The 19,687-nt window shown below is 47.5% G+C and overlaps 3 protein-coding genes across 4 annotated transcripts; all 3 read right to left on the bottom strand.

The window, feature by feature from the left end:
• Positions 1 to 197: 197 nt before the first annotated feature.
• Positions 198 to 6,029, bottom strand: LOC135391769 (trans-1,2-dihydrobenzene-1,2-diol dehydrogenase-like). Its single transcript, XM_064622199.1, has 8 exons — positions 5,874 to 6,029; positions 5,285 to 5,383; positions 5,068 to 5,182; positions 4,282 to 4,445; positions 3,954 to 4,206; positions 878 to 1,002; positions 649 to 802; positions 198 to 562 (listed from the first exon to the last, which is right to left on the bottom strand). The coding sequence occupies exons 2-8, from the start codon at positions 5,366 to 5,368 to the stop codon at positions 456 to 458; spliced, it is 1,002 nt and encodes a 333-aa protein (XP_064478269.1). The 5' UTR covers positions 5,369 to 5,383; positions 5,874 to 6,029; the 3' UTR covers positions 198 to 455.
• Positions 6,030 to 7,327: 1,298 nt separating this feature from the next.
• LOC135391768 (peroxynitrite isomerase THAP4-like) lies at positions 7,328 to 13,230 on the bottom strand. 2 transcript variants are annotated; one of them, XM_064622198.1, is made up of 3 exons: positions 12,097 to 12,816; positions 11,325 to 11,894; positions 7,328 to 11,150 (listed from the first exon to the last, which is right to left on the bottom strand). In XM_064622198.1, the coding sequence occupies exons 2-3, from the start codon at positions 11,859 to 11,861 to the stop codon at positions 10,956 to 10,958; spliced, it is 732 nt and encodes a 243-aa protein (XP_064478268.1). In that variant the 5' UTR covers positions 11,862 to 11,894; positions 12,097 to 12,816; the 3' UTR covers positions 7,328 to 10,955. The 2 variants fall into 2 exon arrangements, with proteins under 2 accessions (XP_064478268.1, XP_064478266.1); XM_064622196.1 differs by lacking the exon at positions 12,097 to 12,816 and adding an exon at positions 13,005 to 13,230 and having other exon boundaries at positions 7,335 to 11,150.
• A 654-nt stretch (positions 13,231 to 13,884) lies between these two features.
• On the bottom strand, positions 13,885 to 19,461 carry LOC135391767 (calcineurin-binding protein cabin-1-like). The gene has a single exon (XM_064622195.1). It carries the CDS (start codon positions 19,348 to 19,350, stop codon positions 14,068 to 14,070), a length of 5,283 nt encoding a protein of 1,760 aa, XP_064478265.1. The 5' UTR covers positions 19,351 to 19,461; the 3' UTR covers positions 13,885 to 14,067.
• Positions 19,462 to 19,687: the final 226 nt, after the last annotated feature.

Raw genomic sequence — 19,687 nt, 5'->3', positions numbered from 1 at the left:
ACTGTACTCTGAAGGTCGTCGCTCCCGCTGGCGAAAATGTATTTCGCACAGTGACTCTGACAAAAAAAACGGATAAATGAAGCTAAAATGCATGGAGTGAAATCTGTCCCCATGATTTTAATCTGGATAACTGAAGCCCGGATAAATGGGAGTCGACTGTACAAACAACCTATTCAAACAAGAGAAACTCAATTCAAAAAGATTATTCTACACATTTATTTTGGTACTATCAACAGTATTTGGCAGCGAGCACTGTTTTCTGCATTTCCTGAATAAAGTCTCTCAAAATCGAGTATTTGGCACACTTCAAATACTGCAGTGTTCACAAACTGTAATTCCACAGACAAAAGTCATAAAACAAGTAGTACAGTGCAAAAACAAACAACAACAGTGTTCTTGTCCAGTCAAGATGTAACAAGGTGGCACATGTTATACAAATCATCTCTGTGATCGCGTCAGCTCTCTTGAGGATAGAACACCCCGATCTGTTCCCGGATTCCGTACATCATGTCCGACAAAAGTTGCGTCTCTGAATGGGGCATGATGGGGCTTTGTAACAATCCTGTCCCGAGAGAAATTAAGAGAAATCTTACGGCCGTATTGCCGTAATATTGAAGGAGCATCTGTTGGACTTTGACTCTCGCTTACCTTCCTTAAGGCACCTGGAAACCTCTTCAGCTTCGTACCGCAGTCCAGAACTGTTGTCGTAATTGCACGGAAGCACAGTTTCGGGAAACGGAAACTCGTGCGTTACTCCGTCCGGAGTTATCACCTTGGGGGAGCACCACATCATGCTAGGAATCTGTCATTAACCCATAAATTATTATAGAACTAGTCCTTTACTCCATACAAGTGTGCAGCACTCAGATTGCATCACCTCTATTTTGCCCTTGGTTCCAACGACCATGACATTGCATGGGAGCGCCGTTTCTGTCGATGCTGTAAGGTTGGCGAGACGACCGTTACTATACTGGAGCACGACGCAAGTAGTCTCGTCTACGCCTGGAAGTGAAAGATATCTGAGGAAAAGTCGTTTGATACATCTTTGCTCTAACCAGTCGGGTTGACATTTGTGTTTGAAGTGCTTTGTTAGTAACCAAGAGGAAAGAGCTATTGTACAGTCGACCCCCGTTTATCCAGACTTCATTTATCCGGATCCCACGGTATCCGGACAAAAGGCACGGGAACGGATTTTCCTCCATGTATTTTTTTCTCGTTTATCCGGATTTAAGTTTCCGGACTCGGACAAGAATTCCAGGGAACGAAAGTCGAAAATTCTTGTAATCCAGCTTCCGTTAAAGGGACTACCGTGAGTAAGAGGAGACGCTGACCCCGCTTCGTCACCCTTTTCGCTGTTTTGGGGTTATTCCCGTCACACGTCAGCGACCTACATTCTTCCGAAGGGGAGAAAACCGTGCAGGATGGCCCCCTTATCTATTTGTGCGCGTTGGGTCATGTTGACCAGTCAAGTCATTTGGAAATATCTCGAGCAACTGTCCGGTTCTAGAGGGGAAAACTCCGAGGGCCTGCTGTTTACGACCCTTTGGCCGATGAAGACATTCCCCTAGCTGAGCTGTGATCCCTGATGCAGAAGCTCACTGCGACTGCCGTAGATGATGCTGCGGTTTCTGACTACGTTGACGTTGATAAGGATGATGAGGCGTGTGCAGCTACGACTGATGACGATGTGATTGCTGCTGTTGCCTCCGATGATGTGCAGCAAGACGGTGCCGAGGATGCCAGTGAGAAACAAGGCTCCGACATTGACACTTTGCGTCCGCTCTGACATTTTTTCGAGCAGCGCAACAACGTGGCTCAAGTCTATGCAATTAGCAAAAGTTTGCAGCAATTGAGTGCCTACACTACTATGAAACAACTGTCATTCACGAGCTTTCTGTGTTTTAATTAAACCTTGCTCTGTAGGACGTTTCCATTCGGTCGTTTCATTTATCCGGATGCCCCTGTATCCGGACGATTTCGCCGGGAATGGCACCATCCGGATAAACGGGGGTCGACTGTACTACTGTACCTTTACTTCAGATGTATTCATTTTATCTGCCCTTGCAGAACGGGGTTAGATCCCCATTGAGGGAGGGGGGGAGGATGTTACATATTAGCACATTACACATAGAGCCTGAAGATTCCGGGAAATACTTTTTTTTTCTAAATTCGGGGGGTAAAAATCGTTTAAAAAAAAACATGCGCACTAAATTCGTGCGAATTTGGGTGAAAAGGCTTCCAGTACGGTAAATTCGTGAAGAAGTCGGGCTCAGTTATTCAAACTAACTGCAGCAGCTTGGTACAAATGGTGGTGTAACTGCATTTTCCTGCCAAACAAGTAAGTTAATGCATTCCTGCAGATATCTCAGTGAAGGCAATTTGCCGTGTAAAAATCGGGTTTCACCCTAAAGAGCCAACCTTCAACTCGGGGTGCAAATTCGGGGAAGAATCGGGTAAGACCCCAAAAACTTCAGGCTCTAATTATACATTATAGCACAATAATAGAAAATAAAACATCAAAACGTAAGGTAGTCTATATATTTTTCAATATACTTATGCACTAAGGTAGGACACAAAATAAATTGTTGAATAGAAAAAATAAAATAAAAATAAAGGAGAGGAAAATGACAAGTGGCAGCTCTATGCAGGAAACACTATGCAAGTCACACGTTTGGTACCGTGTAAACTTGAAGAGTGATATAAGCAGAACAGATGAGGTCGTGATAGACACTGAAAAGCATCACCACTAAACAAACTCACGCTCAGGTGTCACACAGAACCATGTCAAGTGAAATGCTCATACCCAAGAACACTAAGAGAAATAACCAGGTTCATTGAAACATGACAGTTTTCAAAAAAAGAAAAAAAGAAAGCTAGTTGGCAGCAGGAATCAAACCCGCACTTGTTGAAGTGTGAAGTCAAGTGTGTCATCATGTTACACTGGCACGCTATACTGACGACTTGCTGAGGCGTCTCAATACTCTAGACTCGACTAGATGCGTCAATGGAGCCCAGAAAGTCATCCAAAAGATTTTCCGTTTCTGGCGAATTACCGAAGGACGTAACTTGACGTGACTAAGACAAAAAAATTATCTGTATGCAGTATTTTTCTTGAAATAAACATCCCCGAACATCGACGCATGTGTTCTCGCTCTGCAGGCCGAAACGAGGAGGAGGATTGTGATGTCATTGCGGCTACAAGAGAGACCGCGCTCCATTCGGGGTAGGCGCTTTTCGCGCTTTTTTTAAATTTTTCGTTTCCACTCCCAGCTCTCTCTGTGTGTAGCAGACGACGCTTCTCCCAACAAGCAAACCAGGTAGTGGGTTGCACCTAGGGTTGCCACCAGGCCGGTATTATACGGGCACGGCCGGTTATTTGCTCGCTCTGCCGGTTGCCGGTAGGAAGGTGATACCGGCAGCCTTTTGCCGGTATTTGTGGCTCAACACCTTGCATATGGGCTTTTACGGGGTTTTCCTTTCAACATTCCACTACAGCTTGAATAAATCTGGAGCACAGAACCTACTCCGTAGTCACCATCCGCTTTCTTAGTTATTCATTATTATCATCATTGTTGTCTTGAGCGAGTATGCTCGTTCTTTTCTTTCTTTCACTCTGTATACTCTCTTCACCTCACCCACTTTCCCTTTCCTGTGAACATTTCCTCTTTCCCTCTATTCCACTTCCTCTCCCTCAGCCGGTATTTTTCACTACGAAAGGTGGCAACCCTAGTTGCACCGCGATGACGTCAAAGCGACTCTGGCAGCTAGTGGCGGGCATTGCCACCGTTGCGCGCGGTCACGATTTTCAAAATCGAATTCCGCAATATGTACGCGTCTGTCGAGCGAATCACTTCGCATGGTGCGTTTTAGCAGTCAGGTTAACGGCTTGGTTTGAAAAAAAAAATGGTCGTGACTGAAGCGTCTTCTGCGCTCCTTTAATCGTGAGGACGTACCTTCAGCATTGAGGTGCCCAACCGCCACGACTTTAGTCGGCCGTTCCGAGCCAAACGCGATGCTACAAACATTGCAGAGGTAGATGCCGAATTCCAGAACGGCTCCTCCGCCGACAGCCAGCTTCTTGTTCCTGCAGTCCGGCTCCAAAGCCAGGCCGAAATTGGCACAGACGTACTTCACTTCGCCAACCTGGCCAGACGAAATACAGTCTGCCATCTTGCGGTAGGCAGGCAGGAAACGAGTCCACATGGCCTGCGAGAAGTTCACGAAGTTCACCAGGATGACATCACGCGAGACGTAAAAAAAGAAGAGACGCGATGGGTGTACCTCCATCATAAAGCACTTCTTTTGGGCAGCCAGTTCAATCAGTTCTCGCGTGAACTGAGGGTTCAGCGTGAACGGTTTTTCCATCAGCATTGGTTTGCCTCGGTTTAAGACCACCTTGCCGACCGTGTGGTGATACGGCTGAATCACGGCCACGTACACGACATCTGGAAGGATGCATTCGTGAGCACCGTGTGTTTGCAAGGATTGGCATGCTGAGAGTGTTACTTGAACCATGTTCGCATAGTGCCGGAGTGTTGAGTACACGCACACAGAAAAAAAAAAAAAAAAAGTATGTGCTTTGTTCACAATTGGTAGATGAAGAAACCAAAAATAAAGTGACCTAACTTTACCAGTTTTGAACATTTTCCCCAAGTCTGGTGGGATATGTGCAAATACACGTTAGAACACACCAAGAATGGACACTTTCTTGGTGTTGTGCACACGTTTAAAGACGCCGATTAAATAATGTTGCCCGCACCCATAACAGAGAAATATGCACTAGGTGTCACCATCAGTTCACATACTTTTGCAACCATTCTTACATTGCTAAACACTGTAAGACTGAAACTCAGTGTGGATGTGACACATGATCCTGAAGGTCTGACGGAAACAGACAGGCTTGGGAATTGCAAAAGTATGGTGATTGAGAGGCGATGATCCTTAATGAAGTTATGAGATGGTCCAACATGATGCCACGACAAATTTAAAAAGAGCATATTCAGATGAAAAGGGTTAAAACACAAAATATTCAGGTGATTTTCTATGAAACATCCGCTCCCCACATACCAATATTTACGTCAGATGCAAGCTCGTCGTACGTGGTATGAATTGTCGGTATATTGTGAAGTTTCGAAAGATCTTTCGCGTTCTGAGGAAAGTATTCATCTGCTACAGCTACAACCTAAAAAAAAAAACAGACAAGGAGATAAGGGGTTAAAAAAGTTCCTTTGAAGCACGGTGAACACCATGTTGAAGCATAAGTATAATATGTGGACCCATTTACTTCATGATGTTGCATGCTCCGCAATGTAGACACAAAGTCATGAGCAATTTTTCCTGCACCAGCAATTCCCCAACGAGTAGCCATGACTGCGACGGCTCTCTAAAGCAAGAGGAAAACAAATTAGAGATGTAAGTTCAAGCATGCCAAGACCTTCTGCTACATTGCGATGAAATATATCTGATGAAAGGTCACTTTGTGGCGCAAGTGTACAAGGAGCTGCAGAACAGGTAAAGTACAGCTTTGGGGCAAACCACTGAACGAAACGAATAGACCAGCTGACAGCAACGGTTCCAGCGAAACTGCCGAAAACAAAACCAACCAAAGTGGCGTACAGGCAGGTTAACACGAACGCGATTTTATAAAAAAAATATATATATATATATATATATATATATATATATATATATATAACGAACATATATTCGAATGCATTAACAAACATTAAGGTCGAACTTGAGAGAGCTCATGAGGACTAACTAAAGGGACGACAACCCTTTCGTTGTGTGACCCGCGTTTTCAAGTTCGACCTACTCGCGTGTGCTCAGAAAATACACTTTGTTCCATTCTCATTGCGACTTACGAGCCTTACCTTCTCCTAGAAACCTTTCAAATATAGCAGTTAATTATAATCATTTCACACGCACAGCAAGAAAGTGACAATTCTGAAGTATCTGGAAGTATCAGCGGTGAGCACCACGATACCTGTGCCCGAGGGCTCAATATGTACAGAGGAAGTCGTGCAGACGACGGAAGTAGACTTAAAAAAAGAAAAAAAGAGCGACAACACATTTTTGCCACACACACTTTATAAAATCTGCAACTATAAACCCTGCACTCTTTTTTTTCATCAATACTGCAGAAGGTGGTGTGCAAAATTATTCAGACAACCGGCGACAATGGAAACCGAAACTGCCGAAATGTTGGCGATTAGCACTGTGAAAGGAGGGCTTCTTCAGGGGGCCGCACGTATAAGGTAGCACGATTGGTAGACTGGTAGCACCAGAAGACAACGGCGGGGGCGGGGGGCAGTATTTATCCAGAATCATCCCCGGGGCGGATTCAGACCCTTGTTTATTTTTGGCTTTGTCGGAGCGCATAGTGGGGGAGTGGAGAGGGGGGGCGACCCCCCCCAAAATGTGAGTTATTTGGTGCAATTATTTGTTGGGCCTGACTTTTTTTAGTTATATATTTAGTAAACACAGAGGTTAAATATATTGGATTATCGGTTGCATATAATTGAATTGCACCTGATTTAACCCAATTTGGGTCGAACAATCGTAGACAACATGTGCAATATTCTGAATTATGAAATACAGCTTATGAAACTACATACATGCAAAAGCTAGTTTTTTAATTGCTCAATGTCATGGCAATACACGGCAGAAATGCAGAAGTAATACAAAACTATGCAGGCAATTTCATACGTCCTAACAACAGCACTTTATCCCAGACAACACGAAACCTCACTGGGACGTCCGAAAAAGATCCCCACATCCCACGTCCCGCGTGGGCAATCCCTTAGACGTCCCAGGAACAGCCGCGGAGGGCAACCACCATGAAGTCCATCATGAGTACTTCGGCGGTCGTAATGGGGACTTCCCTCCCGCTCTCCCACTTTCCTTCTTCTACTCTCTCGCAAACGCTCTCAAACTGCGAGGCCGAATTGGCGTCCGTTAGCAACCAGATGGCGCTAATCATTTTTAATTTCTCACTAGCTTTGTAATGTTGCTCACAGCATCGTTTGAGTAACGCAAAGCTGCTAACGTAGACAATAGAGAGTAACGTACCGCGGATAACTGCATGTCATGGTTTTGAAATTGGTCACAAGCAAACGGTCATACGGTACTGCGGCTGAGTGAAACTGAACGCTAAAATTGGCGGGCGGGAGCAGGACGGTTGTCCGTTCGGTCCGTTCTTTGTCTTTATGGCTTCCATGATGGCGGCGTGCGTCCGTGCGTATTGCTGCAGTTTGATGTACAAGTGAGAGACATGGACGGCAGTATAGGTATGTTTGCTCTTTTTTAGATAACGATAGTTTGTCACGGGTTCTGTTTTTCATAATGCAGTGAAGTTTTGCATCGTACGGGACATAATTTTCTGGCAGTTCAGAGCGAACACGTTTGACAACGTAAAGAGCGTTTAGTGTGTTTTTCCACAGTTTCAGGGTTCGTTATGAAGATGTTTGACAAGTTGCTAAGTTGAGAAGTTGTTTGAGAAATCGCTACCAATGGCCGAGTCCAGAACAACACTGTAAGTTAGACTGACACTGAGTTTTATTATCAAATACAAATAGTATGAAAACACTGGCTTGTAACAAACATGTATCGTGCACCGTAACACGTTGAATGTCATTACAGGGGATCAGTCAATGAAGGATTTGCCAAGTTACAGCAGCCTGCTATCCATCACAAGCTTTTGGCCTGAACGCACACACGGTAAGCTGTAGTACTCTTTCTCTAATTTCAGGTAAACCAGAGCCAGTGCATTCATTGCGTGGGAATCAGCATGTACACATGGATAGCGTAAGCTAGCTTCCAGTACGACAAAAAGGATGCTATGCCAGGGGTAACTGACTCTCCTCTGTCCTATGCACTTTAAGATTGCTCTCAGCAGAAGATTACTCACTTCCATCTTCTCAGTTCAGAGGAACAAGTCAGCGTCATCTACAAGGTGTCCCGCTTTTTCATTTCTATCCCAAGCAGAGCACCCAGTGATGCAATTCTTAACATTTTCCTATCTATATAGGTAACCACAACAGTTCTTTCACAGCGGCCTGTCCTGGAGCATCCCAATGAACAACTACTGTACGACCCGTATGGGAATTTTTTTCATGAGCAGATCAACAATGCCAAGGTAATTAAATTTGTGATAGGATTCCAAATGTGTCCCTGCTTGCAGGAGCTCCATTTGGCATGCCACTGACCTGTATTACCACGTGAGGCTTGCAAACTGGGCATGTTTACCTCCTGTACTGTTTCAGAGCAATCTGTATAAGCTAAATAATGAAATATATTTATTTTCTGTGTGTATATGCATACTATGTGGACAGTATAAGTACAGCTTGGGACAAAAGTTTACGGAACACAGCACCTGCGTATTTCTTCATCGGAGCGCTTTCCTGCTAGCTATCACGAAGCGGTCGAATAGGGACAGGTGGCGAGCTATTCTACCCATCTCTCAGTATGTATGTCCACTCCTTTTTGCTGCTAAGTTGTCGCTCCATTGGAGAAACGCGACACCCTGGTGTTCCGTGAACTTTTGTTTTAAGCTGTACATACAGGTTTTCGCCCCAAGCGGTATCTAAGTAGCTCTTCTTTTTTTCTTTTTTTTAAATTGTATTCTCAATAACAAAACATTTTGTATATCGCCCTGGAACGAAAAAAAACTATGAAGTATATGATCTAAATATTTAATTACGTCTCGGTTTTGTTTGTTGTCAGGTTACCTCACGAAGATCCCGGTGCCTCTAGCGTCGCTACCTTCATGGGAGGGAAATGAAATAGACAACTATGTTGTGACTGCACCACGCATCGCGAACTCAGGAAAGTCACAAATCAGGAGCAGCACATGGAAGCAACAAAGAGGACATTTAAACTGTGTGTACTCAGATACATAGCTTTGTTTCGGTTACTTAGTTGAAAACTGCACCACTCGCTTATGAGACAAGCATATGTTGCCTTGCGCGTTAGAAAAATCTATTAAAATTGCCTTTGTAGTAAGCTGTGTATTTTTATAGGGACACGCTATATCAGACATCAGCTCTGGATTCATGGTGTAAAAATCTGATACTAACACGGCAAATTTTGAACTGTAATTTTGAAAATTTAATTTCTCAGCACGAGAAAATTATTAAATTGCTTGTAATTTGTGACAAAAGTTATAGATAAAACTTCACATTTCAAGCGAAAATGTGCTGTGGATGTGCAAGCTATCGTTCCTATCTTTTTTTAGTGTGGAAGCTGACAGAACTTGTGCGTACAAAAATTCTCTATGGATCTTTGTGGCAATCTCAGAAACGGCATTATATTAATTTGCTTGTATCTGTATGTCGATATACGCATAGTTTGCTACAAGTGCTCTTATTTGGGCATACCAGTGCCACACCTTACCTTTTTGGCTTCAACTTCTGAATTCAATTCGACTTGCCTTTTAACATAACCGGTGTCCCGTCTCTGTCTAGTGATTCACTGTGCCGTAATGAGGCTGACCGGGGAACGAATCACTGGCTGTGACAAGCCAAACTGTTCTCTTTACGCAAATGTGATGTCATGCTTACGGTGTTGCACATGTCATTTTCGTCTGTGCAATGTTCCAAGTAAATGTGATTTGTAGGATTTTGGATTGCTATAGGAACTGTGCAGTGTGATATTTTGTTCCTTTGAAGCTCAAATATATTTGAAACCAATAAACTGACAGTTTTTCCCTGTATAAAAGCGAATGTGGTTTCCTTATAGCGTACACACTAACAGTGTGGAGTTCGTAAATACGCGCACCGGATACCGATGACCCTAGAGAACAATCAGCAGATGAGGCTAGCACCTCTGCAGAGCAAATATGCTATGCTGTGAAGCCTTCTACCAGCGTGGGCTTGAGGTACCGGAGAAGTCCCTCAGAAATCCTTTAGAGATCTCGAGGGACGTCTATGGGACCGTCACTGTTACGTACTTTGGAGTTTCATTCAGATCTCCCAGTGACGTGTATGGAACCAACTGCGGTCCTCTCTGGGATGTCTGCAACATCCGCATGGAGGCATACCTGGGACGTCCCTGGTACGCATCTGTGTTGTCTGGGATTGTACTCAGTAACATCATCAGTCAGTACCCGGAGAGGTCATGTGTTTTTTTTTTTATAGTACTCTAGCAATATTTAGTTTGAAGATGGACAAGTTGCACAGCCTTGTATCAGCTAGAAATTTCAGACAGCAGAAACCAAAGGCTCAATGATTTCGGCAACCATGTTCTCTCCTTTACCTATAGAGTGTCTCTCCCACTAAACAGTCTCCCGAGCAATCGTTTGTTCACGTTTAAATTCGAGGGTTTTGAAAATTTGTCAGGACTGCTGCTACGGTCCAAATCTGATTAATAAATGGAGCCAAGGTAAGAGGTATCGGTCTGTCAAAAATGCGATACCCTTTGATTCTTTGTATCCTTCGTTCCACTTGCATTAGTAACGAAGCAATCTCTTTCATTTGCTGCACTTCACCCCTAGAAAACGTGCCACTTCTTAGAGGTGGAGGCACAACGTTTAGCTTTACGCCCTTTTCCTCCAAGAGATCCGCAATGAGGAAACGTTTCTCGGCCACTACAGCATCGCCTTTCTCAAAGTCCAGGTCCAGGAGACCACTCATTAATACACACTCTCGATCTGAAGTGGAACCTGCAAAGAGTTCAGGGACAAATGTCACAAGACCACTAGGAGGCACTCCAATGAGACCCTTGTACATTGAACGTGTGCTGTTCTGTAGTGCCCAAGATAACCCTCGTCGACGCATATTTTTCAGCGAACTCCACGGGCATCGTTGCACGTATGACATCACTCGATGCCCAGAGAGGCAAAGCGCCGAGCCTGACGTACATGAAGTTTATCCACGATTCGCATATTCTGGATACCATGGACCGTGTGATGAAGAACCGCTGAGCAAGGTCTGCCTCAAACAAACCCAGGCGCAGTCTCACCAGCACCAAGAAGAGTTCATTTTCAGCGCTGAGCTCTCCTTTGCGACCCTATCCTGGAGGATCACTCTCTGCACGGGAGACACTGGACCGTTTCTTCCCCGGATCCAGAAAATCGAGCGAGACCTTGAAGCGTCCGTATCCTGGCAACCCAGTGTACAGCATGATGTCGTCGTCGGACTCCTTAAAGCGTTCTACAGAGAAATTTGACTCTTTGAAAGTTGACACGCAAGACGTTTGTTTTCTATTCCGAGCTCGTGCAACGCACTCTTTGCTGTTGTGAGTTGCTCTTTTAGGGCACTGCATTCATCGTGAAGTTTCGATATTTCACTCTCCCTTTCTTTGAGCTTTTCTGCGAGACATCTCACCTTATGAGCACTCGAGGTGTCGGAGCTTGTTTCTTCCGCTGGCGTTCCAGCAGCTGTGTCAAAGCTAGCTGAGGCATTCACATCAACGTAGTTCTCAGTGCTGTCAGAGCATGCTCCAGACCCCTGACATTTTACCTTTTGAGCACTCAAGGTGTCGGAGCTTGTTTCTTCCGCTGGCCTTCCAGCATCCGTGTCAAAGCTAGCTGAGGCATTCACATCAACGTAGTTCTTAGTGCCGTCAGACCAGGCTCCAGACTCCTGTGTCTGAAGAGTCTGATCACTTCTTTCGATCTGATCTTGTGCCTTGGCACTGCATGGTGGCCGGGCACGATGCTTTGGTGGCTTGCGAGTGCTACGCCTTTTCGTGAACGCAAACACGGAAGGGACAGCTGTCTCTCGAAGGAGGCTGTGGCCACTAGCAACAGCGGGAACGAAATCGCAGTCGCAAAAGTGCTTGGAGCACACCTTGGTGAATTTCGTTACCTGGAAGTCCTTGCCCTCGTCTCTCCTAATGGCAATGATCCACTTCTTGTGCATCGTGCGGTCCCTCGGGAAACGATGAAAGGAAACCTGCATGTAAGAGCCCCAAAAATAACCTCGGGTGTTCATGGTAACAGTTCCAAACACACTGTAAGCCGAACGCCATAGCTGTTTCTTTGAAGCGGGTGATGTCACATTGCTAAGCATTTGGATTTGGTAATTTCCTGCGTCTTATTGTTTCGACAGGAAGCATCGACATAACTGAAACACCACAGCTTCAAAATTCACTCACGGTACATTTCGCACACCCTGCAACAAAGTTCCGTTCTGTGGACACATGGCGTAGAAATTACTGTTTCGATGGCGAATGAGCCGATAGTAAACTTCTCTCGACAGGTCCCGATCTTGCCAAAACGATTTACGCTGTGTCTGCTGTGCCATCTGACAGTGCGGAAGGCTCACAGCGTTCTCATACCGCTGATTGGCTCACGATCATTGGACCTCGATAAAATTGTTTTGGCTGCTGTGGCAATTCCACAAATTGGCTTCACCTCTGTATCGAAATGTTATTGTTATTTTATTTTGTTTGGAAAAGGGGTGAGGGGAGAGACGACGCTAGCTACCACAGCCGCACTAAAATAAGCCTATGTCAGCCTACCTCACAAAGGAAATGCATTTTGGGGGCAGGCAAGCTGCACTAAACTAGCTGAACTTACCACTAAACGAACTTAACACATCATACACTAAGGTTTAGTTGAGTGATAAGGTTAGCTTAGCATATGGTTGTGGAGACCTCCCCCCCCTTTGGATCCGCCCCTGCGGTCCATTGTGTGGTGCGCAAGCAGACTGAGATTACATTAGTGATCACTTCGGTTAGTTTAGTGCGGCAGCTGGCGTCTATCCCTCCCTAAAACAAACATAACACATGCATATAATGAGCTATAATTTGAAGCCAACACAGCAATCTAATTGAATTTTTGCACTACGGTGGTGTGCATTTCGGTACACAGCGATCCTACAGCCACTGTAGCGATCCAGTGGTTGCTGAGCCGGCCGACGGTGCGGGAACTTCGAGCGCTTTCCGCACCCTCGGACGGCGTGTTTCTTACAAGTGAAAAAAAAGGAAGCCTAGAAGCCGCATTACATGACAATCATTTGTACCATTTGTACTATGTTGCCTAAAAGCAGACGTGTATGTACCTTGTTGCCATCGCTGTCGCGAAGTCCACGCTGCTTGCACAACGGAACGCAGCAGTGAGGGGGCATTTCACATTCCGCGGACAACCAGCACGTGCTGTCACAACCCACAACCTCATACAATCTCTTTCTCTTCACGGATTGAGATCGAGCTACTTGAGGTGGCTTGAGCCTCCTTTGCAGCTCCCACTGCCTGAGCTCCCGCTACAGAGTCTTGACATAACCAAGATGGCCGACGTAGTCGCAGCTGTGTCCGTGAGATGGCGACTTACATAAGTCTTTTTTTAATTACGTGTTGGCGCCGCGGGGCAACTGTGGCTACAAGCGGCGTACAGACGTGGACAGATGGAAAGAGTTGGGGATGGGGGTTCGTGTTTGATAAAATAGAATAGGCAAGCTGGTAGATGAAATCCATCGTAGAAAAGCCTGATCTTGAGCAAGGAAACGAACAATATCGTTCTCTCTGTTCGTTTGTTTGCCCAAGCTCAGGATTTTCCTCTATGGGGGCGAGTATGCATCCTGGGCAGACTTCAGGGAGAACTGTGCCCCCATTTGTCTGTAAAGTCTGCTGAAAAACCCAGAAAAACCGCAGACAGCACGGTGAAAAGTAATGTGTAAACTACGAGACTGTGGACATTAATGACATTCACCGCCATGTGCTGCAATCTCAGTACATGGCACACCGTATCAGTTTATTTTCAGGTTATACTCTTGCAGCGAGGCAATAATGAACATTATGGTGTCCATCTGACATATTTTAAAATCTCCGGCTTTACAGTGATGCTTTACGTAGCATTTCTGAGCTAAGCAAGAAAACCCTGCGCTTCTCCACGAACAGTCAAATCTATAATGTCCCACAATGAATAATGACACACTACGAACATCCAGTTATGAAATACTTCCATGTATTTACAATGAGATCAAACAACAGGAGGGACACAATGCCTCACAACAACAATTGAGAAGATATGTTACAACATGCACTCCACAATTCCTCCATTTCAGTCCTATAAACAACCATCCGTGTAAATCTGAATCACCATTCGCCGTGTAGTTCGTCAACCTTTCAACAGAAGTTTCCAAACATGCCAAAACCTTCCGGTGTCATCCACTCCTTGGGCATCATCGATTCCTGGCTCTTCGCAATGGCATCCCTGGCCATGTGGCGGGAGCAGAAAGCCAACGCTTGCTCCAAGATTGGAGGCGAAGAATCCACCTCGCCGAGTTTGAACGTCTTGTAGGCCTCGGACAAAACGTCCCCCGCTTCTTCGACAAAGACGCCAGCCTTCTGGAAGGACTGCCATGCTTTGTAGACGTCCAAGAGGCCTGATATGAGAACAGATTCGTCCGGTGGAGGTTCCTCGTTCATTAGGTCATTCAGTTCCTTCTGGGCTATCGCCATTGCTTGCTTGAAGCATTTCTTTGCCAAGTAGATCCGGTCAGTGTCCCTGAGGTACTTCTTGTCCAGATCCGGGTTGCGGCTGAGCTGAACCGTGACGTACACCATCTTGTCGACGTCCCGTCTCAGCCTGAGGACTTCCATGAGCAGCACGACGGACCGTTTCATGTGCGTCGCGAAGCTGCCCGGCCTGTCGATCTCGTCACCCGGTGTGTGCCAGATTCCGGTGAAAAAATTTGTGTTCTTCCTCTCCGCAAACAGTCCGGGCGAAGAGATGTCAGACTTCCCCTGGCCCGAGTGCATGAGGTACTCGTAGCTCAGCTGCAGGTTGCGAGCATGCTTCGAGTGGCAGTGGTACCGGGCGAGGTAGTACAGGCTCTTGAAGTGCTGCGGAAAACGGCTGAGACAGTCTCTCATTGCTCGCACGCACATCTTGAGGAGGACCTGCTTGAGTTCGCTTTCGGAGACGTCTGCGGGTCTCGCCTGTTTCGTGACGTCTGCGGTTGCCGCCGTGCTGGCAGCTGCAGCGGGGTTCTCGTTCTTTGCACCGTGGGTGATCACCGAAGCGCGTCTACCGTCGATCAGTCGCTGGAGCTCGGCTCTGCTGTCGGACGCAGTCAGGTCGATACAAATCACTTCGTTCGTTGGGGCGGGCCGCTTACGTATAGGCGAGTCGCCCAGCACGATTGTTGTCACCGCACTTCCTTGCGACGCGGAAGGCTGGCCTCTCTTTTCTTCCGCCATGAGTTTTTCGGTGACCACCGTGACCAAGGAGTCGAGTATTTCCTTGACGACTGTGACTTCCTCTGGCTCTGTCATCGACTCGGTCGAGGCCCTGTGTCGCGACTGATAGGATGACACCTTTCCCGAATTCGCGCCCTCCAGGTAGTCGTGGTCGCCGGTTACCGCGCGCTTCTTCGCTCGCTTCTTCATCAGCGGAAGCATCTCCCAGTCCTCGTAATCCGACATCGCGCCGGACGAACGCTCCTGGAACAACGCTATCGGGCTCTTGGACGTTTTCTCGAGGTACATCCTCACCGCTTCCAAGTCTTCCTTCGGAGCGGTCTTCTCCTCGTACTTCAACAGAAATTTGAAACACAACGCATGAATCTTGTAGTAGAGCTCGAGAGATTCGATGGACAGGAAAGGTGGGCTGTGGTAGAGAATCTTCCTCGGATATTTCGCGTTCATCCTGTGCAGGTACTGCAGGGACAAGTACAGGTGATTCAGATAGATGGCAGGTGGCTCTTTCGCCTTGTGCGTAATCTTTCCGAGGAGATAGTGATTGAGCCACATTTCGTTGTTCCCCAACCCGTCGGCTTCGCACTGGTTTGCGGACTCGTAGCAAGTCTTCGCGAGGGACAAGTACTCCTTTTTCTTCTTGCTGTGCGACTCGATTGTCTCCTCGCTCAACCCGAGCTGTTTGGACCGCTTCAGCTGTCGCGAAATGTGCGACAGCAACATGTAAGTGGCGGACCCGTACTCGATCCAGAGAGCCGCGTTTGCCGGGTCGACGTCCAACGCCCGCTTGAAACAGCGGAGCGACGAGGTGCCACGACGCAGAATCGTGGCCTCGTTCTTTGGCTCGCAAGAGTTTATTCTCTGTTCCAGTTGCGAACTTCGAGAAAGGGCGAGCCCCGCCCACGAATCCTTCCTCGACGGATTAATTGCGACGTCTAACGTGTAGAATCTGATTGCCTTGACAAACTCCTTGTTCTTGAAGTAGTAGTCGCCGAGGAGGTAGTACAGGTTTTTGACTATGTGGTGCACGGAACCTGGTGGTTCGGGAAGACTGTCCGCCGCTCCTTCGATGTACGCCACCACGGCGTCGGCCATCTTGCTCGGATCATACTCTGGAGGCACCTGCACTGCGATGCGCTTCAACAGCACTTCCAGCTCCGACGACACTGTGCTCGTTTTCAAACTGTCAAACTCTGGCAGCACCGCGGGCTTGAAGAAATTAAATACCACCGCCGACCTCTCCCAGGTGAGGTTGACCGGCGTTGCGTTGTGCTCCTGAAGGTGCTTCACTTTGCCGCGACGGGTGGGGTGGCCGTAGAGGCAGTAGAAGCACTGCTCCAGTCCCATGACGATGTCTTCGTAGAACGGATGAGGCGACGGCTTTTTTATTTCGTTTATCATGACGTCGACGCACAGGAAGAGCAGCACGCCGTCAGAACTCGTGCACCAGGAACGTCGACCAAGGTACTCGTGCGCCGTGAACAGCAGCATCAACGAGGAGGGCATGGTACCGCTCAAACTCGCGCAATCTTCTGCCTTCTCCGCGCCGTCGAGTTTGTTGCACGTGGCTAGGGAGCGTATCTTGTCTTCCTCGTGCTTCAATACGTAATACAGGATGTTCCACGGCAGTACTGTCGGAATTGGCATGTCCGTACACGTATCGCTGACCTCCATTTGAATGTTGATTAATTTAATTATGTTGTGAGCCATTCGTGTGAGCTTCACAGTGTCAAGCGAACCGAGCAAGGATGCCTCCTGCTTGATACACCTGTGAACATCTGAGAGAATGATGACGATCGTGTTTGACCAGTCCTGCTTTGTGAGAGCTGTGGTGGCAGTCAGGTACTCGTGAAGAGCTTCGTTAAGTGAGGCTTCGCCCCAGTACAAACATCCTCGGAAGTCCTTCAGGTTCCACAGGGATTCCTGGAGCAGCACGAGCTGAGCGTGCCGCTCCGGAATGTTGGTTTTCGCTTGTACTCTCCGTCCTCTCGCTGCTGGCTTACGGAAGGTTTGGATCAGCAGGTCTGCCACCGCTTGATGTCTTCCAAGCTCGTACAAGCGGTGGACCTCCTCGAGGGACTGACATCTCTGCAACGATTCTAGCTGTTCTTGAATCACTTCTTTCGTAATTACATTGTTCATCTTGCAGTTTGTCATGACGAGCCTTACCGCTTCGCTGCCATTCTCCTGTTCAATTCGGCCGAGCATGTCCTCGAGGATTTTTACAGCAGCCTCCGTCTCACCGTTGAACGTCACAAATCGAGCTTCAGCCCAAGCAGATCGTAGCACAACGGAAAGCCACCGTTCCTTGAAAACCGTCCACCTAACGGACATCTGCCGCAGAAATTCCAAATCCGACTGAAACTCAGCAACCGGAAACTCCGGACTCAGGTGGTTTGCCGGACTTCGCGGCGAAAGCGCAGGCGAGACAGCGAGCTGGGCTTTCATTTCAGCTACTTTATCGAGCATGAACTCGCAATACAGAAGCGTCGATAACGTGTGGTGAAGAATATCGTCCGCCTCATCTTCTTCCGCAAAAATCGAAGGGCGCGCAATATGCGTTCGTAAATTGTTGTACATGTTGATGTAGATGTCACTTAGGCCCTCGGTCCATAACAAGTCATCCAAGACTGAGAGTTTGTACAAGTAGTCGTACATGACATCAAACAACGCGCAACGTTTCCCGTGTTGCTCGATGAATTTCCTCACATCACCGGGTTCCGTCGTGTTGAGGCCCTTCCTCGCCGCACGCTCCGCTTCGCCCTGACGGCTATTATTCGGCGTCATTCCGTACGTGTGATCGCTGTTCAGGTCGGTCAACGTCGGGTTGCTGTCTTCCCTGTCGTCTTCCTTCCCGTCGTTCTGGAGGCTGGACGGCAGGAACGGCATCAGAAGTTCCTGGAAGTTCACGCTTTCCTGCGTCTTCCTGAGAGTATTGCGGACGCGAGCCGACCGCCTCTTCAGGGACGGATCCAGGTACTCTAGCGACAGCTTCCTGCGTTTTCCGCCTCGTCCCCTGCCGCCCGATGCCACCTGAGTCCCTGTGACTTCTTCAGGGATCAGAAACTCCTGAGTGATGATGGTCAACTGGTCCGCCAACGAGGGCGCCGGATTCAGGTTCGCCGGAGGAGGAGGGTCGCTCGCGGCACTCTGACTCGGGACGGCATCCGATTCGCCTTGCGACGTGGGGTCGCTCGGCGTGTCGGTGTTGATCACCAAGTCACCGCTCGAGTTACCGCTCGTCAACTGCGAGCTGTCCGCCTCTTTCATGTCGGTGTCATCTTCTTTGACGGGGTCGTCCAACGCGTCCGTCAAGTCCACTCGACAGGCGAGCGAGATGTCGGTCTCCGGTGACGCTGTAGACATATACTTGTACTGCTTAATAATAGCTTCACCTAAAGATTTCCACGTAATCTCTGAAAGTTTGCTCGTGAACGGTACGACCGGCAGAGGCTTCAGGGCGTACTGTTCCCGTCGTTTGTCCCTGAGCGAAACCGCTTCTTGCATGACATTTTCTTCGTCTTCTTTGCTGTACAATTGGGAGTTCGTCGATATATCACAGTCACCAAACAGTGAACCACAGTAAGTCCTAAACGAAGGTTGTTCTCTGAAAATTGCGTCCCGTAACACCAAAGCTTTTATGTATTTCGGTTCGAGCTGCAGCACTTTCGCTATGAGCTGCAGGCACCCTGCGTAGTCGTTGAGCACGTACAGCACTGTCATGAGGTTGCTCAAACACGGCCAGTGCCTCGGACTACACTTCAAGCCTTCTTGAAAAGCTACCCGCGCTAACGGGTACAGGTACAAAGTCAATGCTAATGTTCCTATTTTGTGCCAAACCGTAACGTCGGTGGAGTCGATTTCCACAGCGTCCAAGTAGGCTTCCACGCCAGCACGAACATTTCCAAGCGTCACTTCGATGCCACCGAGGTTTTTGAGAGCCAGATACTTTAGTAGCAGTCCCGAGGATATGGGAATGTGTGACTTCTCGGCGTCTTCCGGTTTGCAGGAGGCGACGAACGGCTGGGCAAGAAGTTCACGGAAGGTCTCTCGAGCCTCTTCGTGTTGACCGGCTTGCAGAGACGCTAATGCTTTGCGGTACAGTTCCGAAGCAGCTTCCTCTTGGGCTTCTCGAGTGATCACCGGGGAAGCATCGTCGTTAGGCGTTGACGATGTGTCGAGTGAGTTTAGGGCACTGAACTTGATCATTTTTTTCCTGCGTTGTCACATGATTACGAAGTATTTGACAGGTATAAAGGCTCTATCTTACAGATTGCCCGGCGCGTCTGCCGAACAAAAACAAACATCAGCGCGCGTCGCGTTGGAGCTGTCTTTTTGCAACAAGAAACGTTATTGAAGGTGTCGCCACTGATAAGCCAGTATTAAATTCCGCATTTGCGAATGCAGCTATTTTTTTTTTTTTTTACGATCTAGTAAGACTCAACGATGTGTATTAAGGTGGAATAATATTAAAAGAGCAACAAGCGGGCAATGAAAACTAGTTAGAACGGGTAACAGAAGTTTCGTTCGTATGTTTTCTTTCTGT

The sequence above is a fragment of the Ornithodoros turicata genome, chromosome 4 (genome assembly GCF_037126465.1).
Source record: "Ornithodoros turicata isolate Travis chromosome 4, ASM3712646v1, whole genome shotgun sequence".
In the NCBI taxonomy this organism is placed as follows: domain Eukaryota; kingdom Metazoa; phylum Arthropoda; class Arachnida; order Ixodida; family Argasidae; genus Ornithodoros; species Ornithodoros turicata.
The sequence above is the reverse complement of the archived record's forward strand: the minus strand, read 5'-3'. Positions and strand labels throughout refer to the sequence as shown.